This window comes from Danio rerio, chromosome 23, assembly GCF_049306965.1.
Source record: "Danio rerio strain Tuebingen ecotype United States chromosome 23, GRCz12tu, whole genome shotgun sequence".
NCBI lineage: Eukaryota > Metazoa > Chordata > Actinopteri > Cypriniformes > Danionidae > Danio > Danio rerio.
Genome location: NC_133198.1, coordinates 33,974,304 through 33,988,755, shown reverse-complemented (window position 1 = coordinate 33,988,755; position 14,452 = coordinate 33,974,304). Strand labels below are relative to the sequence as shown.

At 34.6% G+C, this 14,452-nt stretch overlaps 1 protein-coding gene across 5 annotated transcripts in view; it reads left to right on the top strand.

Moving 5' to 3' along the window:
• LOC101887148 (hormonally up-regulated neu tumor-associated kinase homolog A) overlaps positions 1 to 12,695 on the top strand; it is a 216,550-nt gene extending 203,855 nt beyond the window's left edge. For all 5 annotated transcript variants that reach the window (XM_068216922.2, XM_073939198.1, XM_073939196.1 and 2 more), the window contains 7 exons: positions 72 to 210; positions 321 to 448; positions 5,406 to 5,541; positions 5,609 to 5,786; positions 7,535 to 7,618; positions 7,706 to 7,937; positions 10,552 to 12,695. In XM_068216922.2, the coding sequence (XP_068073023.1) occupies positions 72 to 210; positions 321 to 448; positions 5,406 to 5,541; positions 5,609 to 5,786; positions 7,535 to 7,618; positions 7,706 to 7,937; positions 10,552 to 11,285 (1,631 nt within the window). In that variant the 3' untranslated portion in view covers positions 11,286 to 12,695. The remainder of the gene's footprint in view (positions 1 to 71; positions 211 to 320; positions 449 to 5,405; positions 5,542 to 5,608; positions 5,787 to 7,534; positions 7,619 to 7,705; positions 7,938 to 10,551) is intronic.
• The last annotated feature ends 1,757 nt before the right edge of the window (positions 12,696 to 14,452 follow it).

Genomic DNA, 14,452 nt, shown 5'->3' with positions numbered 1-14,452 from the left:
ACATTAGTCTGTCAGCTGTTGAAAGTGTCTGTATCAGAGATATCATGCAGAGTGTGTTCATGTGTGTATAGACTTTGGTCTGAGTAACACACTGAAGGGCGACTCTCTGTCTGTGGATCTGCTGAACACTCAGTGTGGAAGTCCTGCTTACGCTGCTCCTGAACTGCTGGCGCACAAGAAATACGGCCCTAAAGTGGACGTGTGGTCTGTGTGAGTACATTACTGCATCTACAATAACTGCTAATTAGTCTTCTAGTAACAGCAGTCACATGTATGTTGATTAGATCAGCTGATTGTGATTGTAATTGGTGTGTGTTTAGAGGTGTGAGCATGTTTGCCATGTTGACTGGCACATTACCCTTTACCGTGGAGCCCTTCAACATCAAGCAGCTTCATCAGAAAATGGTGAATGGAGAAATCAGCCCCATACCATCAGATATCAGCAAAGGTAAGCGCTGAAGTATGTTTGTTTGGTAACGCCTTAAAGTAACCAATTCCGACTGTTAGCTAGTGGCTTCTGTTTAAGGTGTTCACTCAAAAAATGATGTTTGCTTTTTGTTCAAACAACTTACTTAAAAAGAGCTGAAACAACACAATTCTTGAGGGACATCTTAATGGCTTTATGTTCAATCCACTTAAACTTGTAAAATCTAACAAGTTTACCTAATTGCTTTATGTTGTCACAACACAAATTGATTGCATGGAGTCCAGCATTTTCTACAGTGTTGGTTGTATATTAGTACTTATAAAAGTATCATCTTATTCTACATCCCTAATCTTACCTAATACCTAAACCCAACTACTAACTTAATAACAATCAGCAAACAACTTCATTATTGATCTAAAAGTCTTAGTTGAATGAATTGTTAATAGCGAGACTTGTACCTTAAAATAAAGTGATTATAGTGGGGAATTTCCATTGATTTGGTTGCTTTTTATTGTTTCATTGATTCACTTTGCATTTAAGTCACTTTGCATAAAAATGACTGACAAATAATAAAGATCGCTCCCCCCAACCCAAAAACTGTGCATCAGATACATTTTTAATATTTTCATTTAAACATTGTCATGTGACCATTGGCTGGTTCACACAGGGTTGTTGATTTTGGCAAAACCATATCCACATACTACCATAAAATATTTTTTTTTTTCTGAAGAAAATTTACAGTTTTATTTAGCAAGAACACAATGAATAGATCTAATAAAAATGTCACAAAAATGTAATATGTAAAATGTGTATGTATCTATTGACAATTATAATTAGGGATGCATGATATATCTGCGTCCATATCGCTATTGGCCAATAAATGCTATATTTAATGTTATTATTATTAGGCAGATATCTTTAAGCCAATAGATTATGTCATTATACAGAATTACCTGCTTCTCATTTTATTTAACTTATCATTTTTATGCAACAGTCAAGTTACATGTTTATTTTCTTTGCATAGCGAATTATCTATTTTTGGCAGGCTGATATTTGTGAAATCATGAATATAGGCCTATATAATCACCTTGAAATTTTGAAAATATAAAATATTTTTTGCTTTGAGTCGACTATTCTAAGATCTGTTCAAACTTATCCTAATCCCTATTTATAATACCAATATCTGAGATTTTAGATATTTGAACTTAATTTAATTTTCTGCGGATAAATGCTCTAAATCAGGGGTTCCCAAACTTTTCAGCTCGCAACCCCCAAAATAACAATTCTAGTCACTCAGGACACCCATTATCCTCAAATAGTGTAGTTAAAACATAGAAACATTGCACACAATGGTGCACACACACACCAATAGAACCAATAAAAACACGAGCATATTGACAACAAAAAAAAGGTGCAACAGTCTAACAACCATATAAGTTTAATAGTCATTATTCATTTGTTCAATTTATAATTAACTGGGTTTTTATTTGCATTTTGTTTTTAGGAAACTATTTAATACTATGTTATCTTCTGTAAGTTATGGATAAAATGTGGTAATTGTAATAGTTTAATAAGATGTATAAGAATTTTGAAAATCACTAAGCATCCTCCACTTTGGGAACTACTGCTCTAAATAGTATTCTTGATTGACATCTCAGAATAATATTGATAATAATAAACAGCTTATGTATGTACAGTCTTTATTGCAATAATATTTCACAATATTACCATTATTTTCTGTATTATGATTACTAAAGAAACGGTATAAATAAAGTAAATAAGTTCTTGACCGGGACAGAGCGAGAGAGAGAAGGAGAGATAAAAGGTGTGGAATGAAGCGGAGCATTTCACGTGTCCTTCTTCTCCATCAGATTGTGAGATCATCTGATCCCACACATTAAAATTCATCTTCATCAATATTGATAACAGTGTATATTCGCCAATCACAAAAATAGATGCACTACAAACACTGTGACGTAAATGTCTGCCAGTGGAACACAATCTGGCCGGGTTTCCCGATTCTGTTGCAGGTGACATTAGATCATTGTTACGTAGTTTGTACGTTTACGTATAGTGACCTGACTCCTGTTTCTCTGAAGCAGCACATTGATTGTTTATTAAAAAGAACAACAAATGAAGACGTAATAGATGCAAGTTCATACAACTACAGCAAGGGCATAGGTTTGCACTTGACATTGGTGGGGACGGGTGAATCAAACAAGGGTATATATATATATATATATATATATATATATATATATATATATATATATATATATACCCATACACACCCACACACACACACATATGCAGAGTTGAAGTCAGAATTATTAGCCCCCTTTAGATTTTTTTTCTTTTTTAAAAATTTCCCAAATAATGTTTAACAGAGCAATGAAATTTTAACAGTATTATTAATAATATTTTTTTCTTCTGGAGAAAGTCTTATTTGTTTTATTTTGACTAAAATTAAAGGATATTAAATTTTTTTTTAACTCATTTAAAGGTCAGAATTATTAGCCCCTCTGAGATATATTTTTAATAGACTACAGAACAAACCATCATGATACAATAACTTGCTACCATGCTTACTTGTGTGTGTCACCCAAAACAACTTATTCTTGCACGTATTTGCACTTGTATTTGGTATGCGTTTTCGGCATATTTAGAAGATTTTGTGCTTGGAAAGCAAATCTGCACTTCCACAGATGAGGACTTGGGATTTTGACCTTTAATGGACAAACCTCAAAAACAGAATGTTTAAAAAGCATAACAGAAACAATATAAACCTAACACTGAAACAAATATAGCAGTAATGAAAGCTACCAAAACTCACCGCACCTTCAAACATTACAGAAGGTAAATTGACCCCAAAAAATTACAAAGAATAAAATGACTAAAAAAGGCTGTGCACTCCTAAAAATACAAAAGACGCAAGCAAGATCAAGTGATACAAGCAATTTACTGGAAAAAGGACAAAAATGTTTCAGTCTCCTGTTTTCCATTTGGAAATGATAATGGTAAACATGTGACAAAACATTTGCCCTTTTTCAGTAAATCGCTTATCACGTTATCATGCTTGTGTCTTTTTTTTATTTTTGATAGTGTGCAGCTTTTTTTAGTCACATCACTAAAGCAATAATATTTTCATTTATATTATTTATATTAACACTGGAACTACCAAGGCAGTCAATATTTTTAGTGCAATTTAAAATGACAAAAAGAGTGCATTTCTATACATTATGTATGGGCATAATAGGCAAAACTGAATCATTTCAGTATATACAGTTGAAGTCAAAGTTATTAGCCCCATGAATTAAAAAAAAAATCAAATGGGAGGTGAATAATTTTGTCGTAAGCTGTAAACCTCTGAATTAAAACGTGTATATATGTGATGTTTTTCTTAGTTATTATATTCAATGATTTGTTTTTATATAAAAATATTAAGTGCTAATTCACCCAAAAATAAAAACTCAACCTCCATGTCAATGGCGTATTCAATATATATTTGTTTGTGATTAACATAAGAAAGAAAGAAAGTTTTCAATTTTTTGGGTGAACTAACACAATATTAATCTTCTTCTAAATTGTGTCTGCAATAACTTTTTTTTAATAAACAGTTTCTGTTTTTCTCATACATTAGAAATTTGTTATATAATATAGTCTACTTTGCTATCGTTATCTGGTGTTAAATTATTGTAGATGGGTAAGGTGGCTTAGTTCATACATTTATTGTGAATTTATGTACGTTTGTAGTTTAGTATTTGCTTTTAAGCGGTCACCTTGATGTCCATAAAAAAAAAAAAAACGAAAAAAAAAACTTGACATCCATTTGACATTCACACATTTATCCCATTTTCACCACAAAAAAACCTTGAAAGAAATGTTTTATTCATCTGAAAGCTTCAATTACAAATGTACACTGGATTTTGTATCAGTGTACAATGCATGTAAACTATCTTGATGTCAAACATTGATTACAAGACGTCCTGAAATCACTTTTTGATGCCAAAATTGATGTCGTTTTTACATCAAGGTAGTCAGTTGACATCAAATCGATTCGCATTTATGCAGTTTTGGATGTTTGATGTCCTTTTGACATCAAGGTACCTGCTAAGTTATATCTATGTACAGTTTAAACTTTTATTATATTAATAAATTATAATTATAAATTATTATGTTTAAATGTTCATTTTTATGTCATGTAGTCTGTACCATCCACTCTACTGTGGCATCATAGAAAAAAAAATACTATAAAGAAATCTCTAAAGTTTGTTTTGACTTATCATTGTGTTGTCATCCTGACTGCCTGTAATGATACTCCTAAGTAAATGCGTAAATGTGATCGTCACTGTCTACTGACACAAACACTACCTTCACCTCAGTACACACACACACACTCACACTCACACACACACACACTGCCAACCTGGCAGTCTGGAGTGAGGAATCCCCCCTGGACTGAAAAGGTGGCACAGAGGAGCAGAGTGCTTCTTACATTTGATCTGCCATTCTGTAAAAGAAACCTCGAGCAGTTCAGTCTGGGTTACACACACACGTATACATGGTTTACAAGAACAGGCATAATGTATTTTATACTCTAAAAACGCTATTCTATTGAAATATGGCCCACCTTTAAACTCAACCCTCACAGAAAACCTGTGGTAAATTTACAATGTGAAAAGACCCTGTTAAGCATTGATTTTAGTTTTTTTTTTTTTAGCATTTTGCATAAACAAATGAGGACAAGTGTCCTCATAAACCACCTTAATAGAGTACAACTAGGTCATACCCACATCATTATATGATACAATTTTGCAGTATAAAATACATTATACAATTGTGTGTCCTCATAAAACACATCAACAAGCACACACAGACACAGGATTCAGTGTTCAGGTCTTTTGTGTAAGGTTTAAACAGTATTGAGTCTCTTTCAGCAGTGTCAGGATGTCAGTGTTCTCTCTATATTTCTTTCTAGCGGCTGTAGAGTTTGTCTTGTCTCTGCTGGAGCCAGAACCAGCTAAAAGGCCAACAGTAAAAGCAGCAATGGAGGATAAATGGCTAAATGAGGGTTACGCTAAGAGACCCCTGCACACAGTCATTCATAAAAACAGGTACGGTATCAGCAAATGTGAAAGAGATCTGAAGGAAGAGACATCTGATGTGTGTTTGGTTTTTTAGGATGCGTCCTGAGGATCTGAATTCAGCAGTGTTGAACTACATGACTGAATCTTTGGGTTTCGGGCTTTCTGATGTCATCCACACGGTCATCAGTAACAAGCCGTCCGCCATCTTAGCGTGCTACCATCTACTGCTGAAAAAACTGACCAGGCATCAGAAAGTAGTGCGGAGCATGAAGGTAAAATAACAGCTAAATGGACAAACATGCATTCAAGTGTTTTCTATTTTAACAGATCTTAAAATGTCTTTTATTTCTGATTTAAAGCTGAATTTTCAGCAGCCATTACTCTGATTTCAATATTACTGATCATAGAAGTGACACTGATCAGTGTAATATGCTAATTTGGTGATTATTATTAATTTTAAAAAGAGATTGCTGAGAGGATTCTTTGACAAATATTAAAGGTGCAGTAGTTAATTGAAAGAATAATAATGTTGAATTCTACTCTGACAAGTTCAGATCTTACTGACCCCTACATTTTTTTACTTTTCTCACATTTTTTACTTTTCTTTTTCCATTCCTACATGTCAATGAGTCAATGTTTATCAATTTGTATTATATATGTTTTTTCAGTCAGCATTTGCTAGAATTAAAACTTAGGTTATTTTATGAAAGCATTTTTAATTGTAATCTTATATTCATAAATATGTCACGTTACAATGGTCTGATGACTACATTTGTATTGTTTTACTAGCATTAAAATCATTTTCAGTGTTTTAAAGGGGCAGTATGTAAGTTTGACACCCAGTGGTAAAACTAGGTAACCACACACAGGCATTCCTGGATCAAAACAAAAGCAAGTGCAGGTTGCCAGATTGAGGACCAAAAGGAGCGAGTCTAACGATCGCACCTAAAGGCTGATTTAAACTGTTCTAAATAGAAGCAACGGCACGGGATAGAAGGAATACTTTCATATTAAAAAGAGTTTTTGTTCTAACCAACACCTTAAATTGATATATTAGAAACGGCTTCTATTTCAACAACAGGGTACACTGACAATGATGCCCTCAGGTATACCTCATGTGCTAAATGCTAAAGCTAAAAATGTGAGTTTGAATGCCATTTTACTTGATATTTATTACCGTACAACTGAAAGCAGTAGCAGATAGTTCACTTCAGATCTTGAAAATAAAATAAACTGAACTTTGGAACTGTGACTCAGTGCAAGTCAACACATATCAATGATTCAGCATCTACATTTAATAATGTTAAAGAGGTTTAATATGTATTAATTAGATTATAAACATTACCATTTCGTGAGTGAGTGCATATTCTATGCTTCCGAATGGGTGTACTTAAATTTCTGCTGTGTTTCGTCTGGTGCACAGCCAAATTGCTTGTCACTGCAAATCTCATCACATTGAGTGTTGTTAGAACACAAGTTACAATGTAAGCTGCTCAACTAATGTTTACGTTCTTATTATTTATATTATTTGCAAATTAATAACCTCATGTGGAACTCATGTGTGATTCTGCTTCTCATTTCGGAGTCTTCTACTTTTCACCGGAGGTCACATTTTGGTCATGGATGCATGCTTTCTGAATGAATGAAATACACGGTTTTCCAACAATGAAAAATATAATGGGCTAAAGTGGCATTAGGCAGCTTAAAAGAACCTAAACAAAGACGGAAAACACAATTTTAAAGCAAAATATCTGACTTCAGCACTGTTTTTCAGATAAACAAGAATATTCACATGACTTGTTTCTAAAAGATCTGCAAACATATGCTATTTTTATGCTTTAGAAGAGTCAAAAACTCACATACAGCCCCTTTAGCATTAGTGCATGCTAAAATACAAGATATCAGTATTTTGAGGGACTATTTTGCACTTTAAAAGTAGGTATTGATTACAGTGATGTTTTCCAAGTTGTCAGATTATTTGGTTTCCAATCATAGCTAAAATAAAACTTCTTGTCCTCAGAGAGAGGAAAACAGTGAATGGAATCTTCTGAATAAAGGCTTGTCGAGAGGAAGAAGCAATGCGAGTGCAAAGAGTCAGCAGCAGGTGATCAGAACAGATATAATAATTTTTCAATTTGCAATTTAGTCTCATTGAAACACAAAACATTTACCACTCTCATCCCTTCACTAGTCTCCTCAGAGCGATTCAGCTAATGAGAGAAGCTCAAGGCAGGCTAGTAAGAGCCAGAGGAGCCAATCACAGGACAGAGATGCCCAGAGTGGCATGAAAAGACCAGCGGAGACCAGCAGACCAAAGCAGACAAGCCTGGTGGACAGAGCAGATTCTCCTGCTTCACCACCGAAGGACACGGCTAATGAAATCACCATACTGGTGGAGACGCATGATGGACTCAATCCAAAGGGTAATGTACATGATATTAATAAGACATTTCATCTTTTTTTTATGATGATTTTGTAGGTTCACTTGCAAGTTTGCATGGTTCAAATTATTGGAGAAGATGAGTTTTATGATCAACAAAAGTTTATGATTCTTAAAATAAATGTTCATCAGAATAATCTCAAACCCAAAAGTCTAAAAATGCTTATTCTAGAGTCTTCTTTTGAAGTTATTGTATTTTGTACAAATTCACACCCTGTTTCCAGGCAAAAATAAATAGCACACAAAAACCTAAATATTGGATTCAGTCTTTTGCTTCTAAGTGTGGAATGTTCCTTAAATATAAAACTAACTGTAAGAAAATTATATTGACTTATGCTATATTATCAGTGAATATGTAAGCTAGTAATGGTTTACATCAAAGTGACATCAACATTCATATATTTAGTTATATTTCCTCTTTTTCCAATGAGGTGTTAGACGTGTGCTATTGCGGGTATGTTTCCTTTTAAAAATCATACGTTAATCGCATGAATTAGTCACTTTTCGGACAATATGTAAAATAGTTACATTTTCTCATGAGATCAGATTGGTTATTCCAAGATAACGACCTCTGAAACTAATAACAATAGTACTAAGCTAGTCTTTTCAGAAAGAAATCAATATGACAAAAAGACTAAATCCAATATTTATTTACTTTATACAGCATGTGGTATCAAATTCCATTAAACAGCACTCTTTCAGCAGTTCATACTCACATCCGATATTTTGTTTGTCACAGGGGGCCTGGATGAAAGTGAAAGTGCCAAACTGCAGTTAAAGTCAAAAAATTAAAAATGAAACACCCGAAATATCATGAAACTCCAGAGGAAATGTGGATAGTGTGTTGATGCAATGACGTTAATCGGATTATGTGCTATAACACAGGGGTTTTTCCTTACAAACTTTTAGGACACACGTCCCCCCAAGTTTGTACAATTTGACTCGCACCCCCCTAGGCACCCCACCCTTGAGCCAAAATTATAATACATGTGCAAACATCATTTACATATTACTTGCTGCATTTAAAGTGCATAGCATTATTACATTGAAACATAAATATACAGCTTACTTGATTCAGTGTGATGGCTGAGCCTGTATCTGTAAGGACAACATGCTAATCTGTGGTCGAATTCCTAACACGACTAACAGTAAATCATCCTTCACTGCCAATAAGCGTGAGCCATAGCATATTTGCTTTTGATGTACGTACAAACAGAAAATGCTGCTTCGCAAAGCCGAGTTCACAGAGCCCTCACGGTGTGGTTGGGTTGAACATTGAGTATGTTTACATGGGCAACATTACTTTAATATGATTTTAATACTCTGATTAAGAGTCTACCATGTAAACAGCGATTTTTAATTACCTTAATCCCACTAAAGTCATAACTGAACTAAACAGAAATAGAATTAAGATATGTGGAGTATGCATATATTAGTGGCATAATTTAAATAAACACCGCAATCAAACTATTACTGTCATGTAAGACTTTTCGACGCATTTTGTGACAAGATCCACACACACGGCTGTCAGTAAACGACTGCACACACGAACACACACATCACGAAATACAGAAGTTTTTTTTTCCTTTCCATCCGGCTTTACATTAAAACAACACTGTTCCACCAGTCCTTACTTTATATTCGCATCTAATACCCCAGTTTGTCACGGGGCAGTGAATGAAATGTTCATGAATGAAAGTGAAACTTAAAACAAACTGCAGTAAAGTCGAAAAAATAAAGATGAAACACCCAAAATTAAATGAGCCTCTGCAGGAAATGTGAATAGACTGGTGATGCAACATTTAAAAAGCACTTTACATAACACGTTAATTATAATATTGTCTAATTAAGGCAAATAACTGATGTACATGTAAACATAGTCAGTATGTCTTCAAAGTAAATGAAAGATCCAGAAGGGCAAACTGCTGATTTGATTCAGAAGGGCACTTTTTTTGTCAGACGGCTCACCGGTTTGACTTTCATTCATTCACTGTCATTCGTTTTAAAAAGCACCTGCTCCATTTAATTTGTATATATTTTGCTGGAACGCATTAACTTTACAGGTGCCTGATAGTTAGCTATGGAGCTAACCTTAATCATATTCCCTCTAGTGAACGCATAAAAATAGTTATCATAATTTACTCGAGTGCACGCCTCAATGTCTCGCACCCCACAGTTTGAAAACCCCTGCTTTAACATGTAAAACGGGATCATGAAAGAAACATTCAAAAAGCAACTCATGTAAACGCCTTAATCATATTATTGTCTTATTCAGCTTAAGGAAAATCATTTGATTACTGATGTCCATGTAAACGTGGTCAGTGGCAACAAAAACACCTAATGTACTAACATTAAGCTTTTTTGGAAAAAGGAAAATCCTATGTGGGTCAAAATCACCTGAACCGAACCCAATAGTTAAGTCATACACATTTAAGCATCTTATTTTAGACATTTAACCAAAAACCACTGAGCCAATTTACAGCGACTGAACCAGAAGCTCAAAAGTGCTTGCTTATTCACAGCGTTTAAGTCTTTCCTGCTGCACTCATATACGAAATTGTAAATGTGGTCAGACTTTGTGCATGTGTATATTTCAGTATCAGCGTTTGTTGAGAAGGATCTGCTTCACGTCTGTCCACCGAAGTGCTCCTGCAGAGACGCGAGCGACCCCAATCTCTGTGACTCTGCTCCCTGTGATGCCACAGACTCCTCCAGAGACTCCCCAGTCAAAACACATGACCTGAGACCTACATACTCTGACAAATATCAAGCACTAGAATGTGAACATCATCACGACGACAAGCTAGAAAAGTTGCAGACGTTCTACTCGGACAAGGGGGCTTCTCCCAAAACAGGACAGCGCTTTAAAGACCTCTTACTGGCCATTGAGGAGAAAACTTACAATGCTCGACACCTCAGCACGGTAGAAACCACAACACAAACGTCTCCTTTACCACGTCTGCGTCACACAGGAACGCTGAAAGAAGGCACAGCTAGAAAAGTGACATGGGTTGGTCTTACGCGCCACACGACAGCAGGCACGGGCTCCTCGCCTTTCTTTGTTAATGGCTCAAAACCACCATTGTTTCCATCTCAAAGACAACAAGCTCTCGTCATTAAAAACCTGAGACACGCAAAGGAAAAGAGGAACACGGTAACGGGAGGAGGAGGAGGCATAGGGATGGCCGGTAATACAGCGAAAAGAAACACAGTGCAGTTGCGCACAGCAATACAGCGTAGAGCCACAGACCTCAACCTTCCAATGCTTCCGTCCGCTTTACAAAACAAGTCGGACAAAAAGTCAGAGATACTACGAATGGATTTTGGCTGACGGTCGAGGATTTGATGAAGGAATGGAATATTCCCTGGTCTAATACAAAGTCATGCTTCATGTCTTCATGCTTGGTCAACAGCATTTGCAGTATAATCTTGATTACCACTAAACAGATTATTTTCAATCATACCCTCGACAATAGATGTATTTTTATGTGTTAGTTCATGTTAAGATTTTGGGATAATTTGCTTCTGTAAGTAAGGAAAAAAAGGACACCATTTTAATTCCCATTAGAGGTCTGTGCGAGACTCATTACATGGTTTAAAAGACAACTTGGTTTCCCGAATATATAACCGATAACTTATAACTAACGATATAAGGTATAGTTCACCCAAAACTGAACAATATCTAGTCATGTACTCATCCGTTACATTTTATTTATTGAACAAAAGAAGACATATTTAAAAAATGTTGGAAACAGGTAACTATTGACTTCCATGGTATTTGTTTTGCTATCACTTGCTATCGATGGTCTCTTTAAAACATTTTGCTATTAATTTAAGTTATATTGCACCTACATACCAACTAATTCTCATTAGATTATAAGTAGACTGAAAGAGGTTAGGCTTAGTGTAAGTTGACATGTACTTGCAAAGTTTCTTATAGTCAGTTAAATGTCTGTTGAAGGAGAAGTATCAGCAGATATTAAGCACACAGTCTAATACAACACAAATGAGAATTAATTGGCATGTAGTTGCAATGCAACTTTTAGTCAACAAAATGTGCAATAAGGACCCTCATAATAAAGTGTTACCTTTTTTTTTCCTCCTTTGGATGTCAATGGCTGTCAACATTCTTCAAAATGTCTTTTTTTGTGTTCAAAAGAAATAAAGAGACTCAAACAAGTGTGCAATCACTTGAGGTTTAGTAAATAGTGTGTACACTTTCATTTTTGAGTGAACTATCACCTTAAGTAAATACTTTAAATATTTATTAGCCATTATGAAGACCCTCATAATGCTTAATAAATACAGACATCGAGTTACAGCATCTTACTTTGAAATACTTTGCAAGCTCTTATGAAGCTTGAAGGCCAAAAAATGGCAATGCATATATGAAGAGTTCAGATGCAAAACCCTCTAAATTCATCAGACCTCTTTTCTAGTAAATGATCATTTTCTATCAGGCTCCTCTGATTAGGTTTAGAAGTTTCATTTTCTAAGTAATGATAAGGTTATTAGCTAGTAAATAAAATCTAATTTTCAAAAATGTCCCTTTTTTAAACAAGGTAAATTTTCTTTTGCATTAAAACCAGCTAAATCCACTACTGCTTTTTTTTTTGCAAAAACCTCTAAAGCCACCTATTAGGAGAGAACAGTGCAATTAGTTGAAAATATACTAAATATGCCATTAGAAATTAGTTTTTCAAACATAAAACACAATACATAAACCACATAAAATTAAAAATACATAAATCTGTTACGTAAGTGGCGGTTCACTTCGCTGTGGTACACCAGGGAAAAAGCAGAAGGTAAATGAATGAATGAAATCTGTCAAGGAAGTGCATTAATCAATGTCATTAAAACTGACATTAATTAAATCTTAACTATTTGTTGGCATTTCTGATATTTGGGATTTAGATTTAATGTAAGTAGAGCAATGTAAACATTCAACACTAAGCTTGTTAGATTCAAATAATGTTTAAACATCATATCTTTGCATTGTCCATTAATAAATAGCTTATCAGACGTATAGGTATTATGAAGTAATATAAATAATGTATAGTTTTATACATGATATTTATCTTTAAAAAAAGTTTAAATTAGCAAATAAATCACAAGGTAGGTCTACTGGGCAAAAAGGGGATGTCTCTCAGACAGTTTTAGAAGCTGTCATTTATTCATTCTCACCACACTCAAGGTCTTGGTGTTTAGCAGCTTTTGCATCTGAACTCTTCTTATGCTTTTCAAAGCTACAGGAGTTCACATGCAATGATAAACAGATAATAAATAAAAAGATTACATCATTTTAATAAAAAAAAACAACTGCTGCAATACTGTAGATCATTTTTAGTGGGAGGAATGTGTCAAATTTGTTAAATACATGTCATATATTCTTATTTATTTTCTATTGTAATGCGAGAAGAATAATCCTTTAACAATTTAAAAGATAGTTTTTAAATTTAACAATTTAAAAGATAGCACCCAATGACTTCCATGGTCATTTAATTTCCTTTTTGTGTTCTAACAGAAGCTAGAAACCATTGAGGTTTAAAACCACATGAGAGAGACAGTAAATGTTGAGGTAATATAACTTTTTGGGTGTACTATTCCTTTAATATCTGCAGCAAGTGTACCTTTTTCTGGTAATCAACATTATGCAAATACTGTTGACAACATGGTACAGTATATGCCTCAAGAAAAGAATACACGGTTATCTTTCCAGTACTCCCCTCTTGTCCTCGCTTTCTCCTCTTAATCCCTCGCTCCCAGGACAATTCTGACTACTCTAGTTGGGATCTGACTGACAGCCATTGTAGCTTTTAAACTGCTATCACGTTTCAGGCTTTATGAATGAATGCGTTTTCAGCGGCATCACTCAACTATGCCAGTCTGTGCCAAAAGATGAGAACCTATTTATGAGTAAAATGGGTCATGGAGCATTTCTTGCAATTTAATAAGTGTAAAAAAAAGTAAACAATGTGAGAAATGCAATTTTGCTACATTTGTAACAATTTATCAAACAAATAAACTGACAGAAAACCAAATCTGTGACTGCTTATATAATTGCGAAGATATAATTAGGTTAATGTTTGGCCGTTTGAGGTGTGTGTGTGTGTGTGTCTCTCTCTGATGGCCAGAAGGGTTTTGAATAATGGACATGTAAAGGAATCTTTCCCTCTTTTGAGCTGGTGAGGAGCTCATGAATTATGAAGACTTTGTTTTGGTACATGATCTGGTGCTGATGGGGCTTGTTTTGTGTGTGTGTGTGTGTGTGTGTGTGTCTGTCTATAGATCTGTGTGCTGGAGAGAGAGATTGAGCCGCTGTGAGCTTGCCATGTCTAAGACTCGTAAACATATAGTTCTCAAACAAGACACTTAAAACAATCAGAATTTACAGCAAATTCAGCCAATAAACTGAAATGTAATGTTTAATGTGGAACAAGTCAGAAGTAGATTACATAAATGTAAACATGCAAATATATTTTTTAATGTTTAATTCCT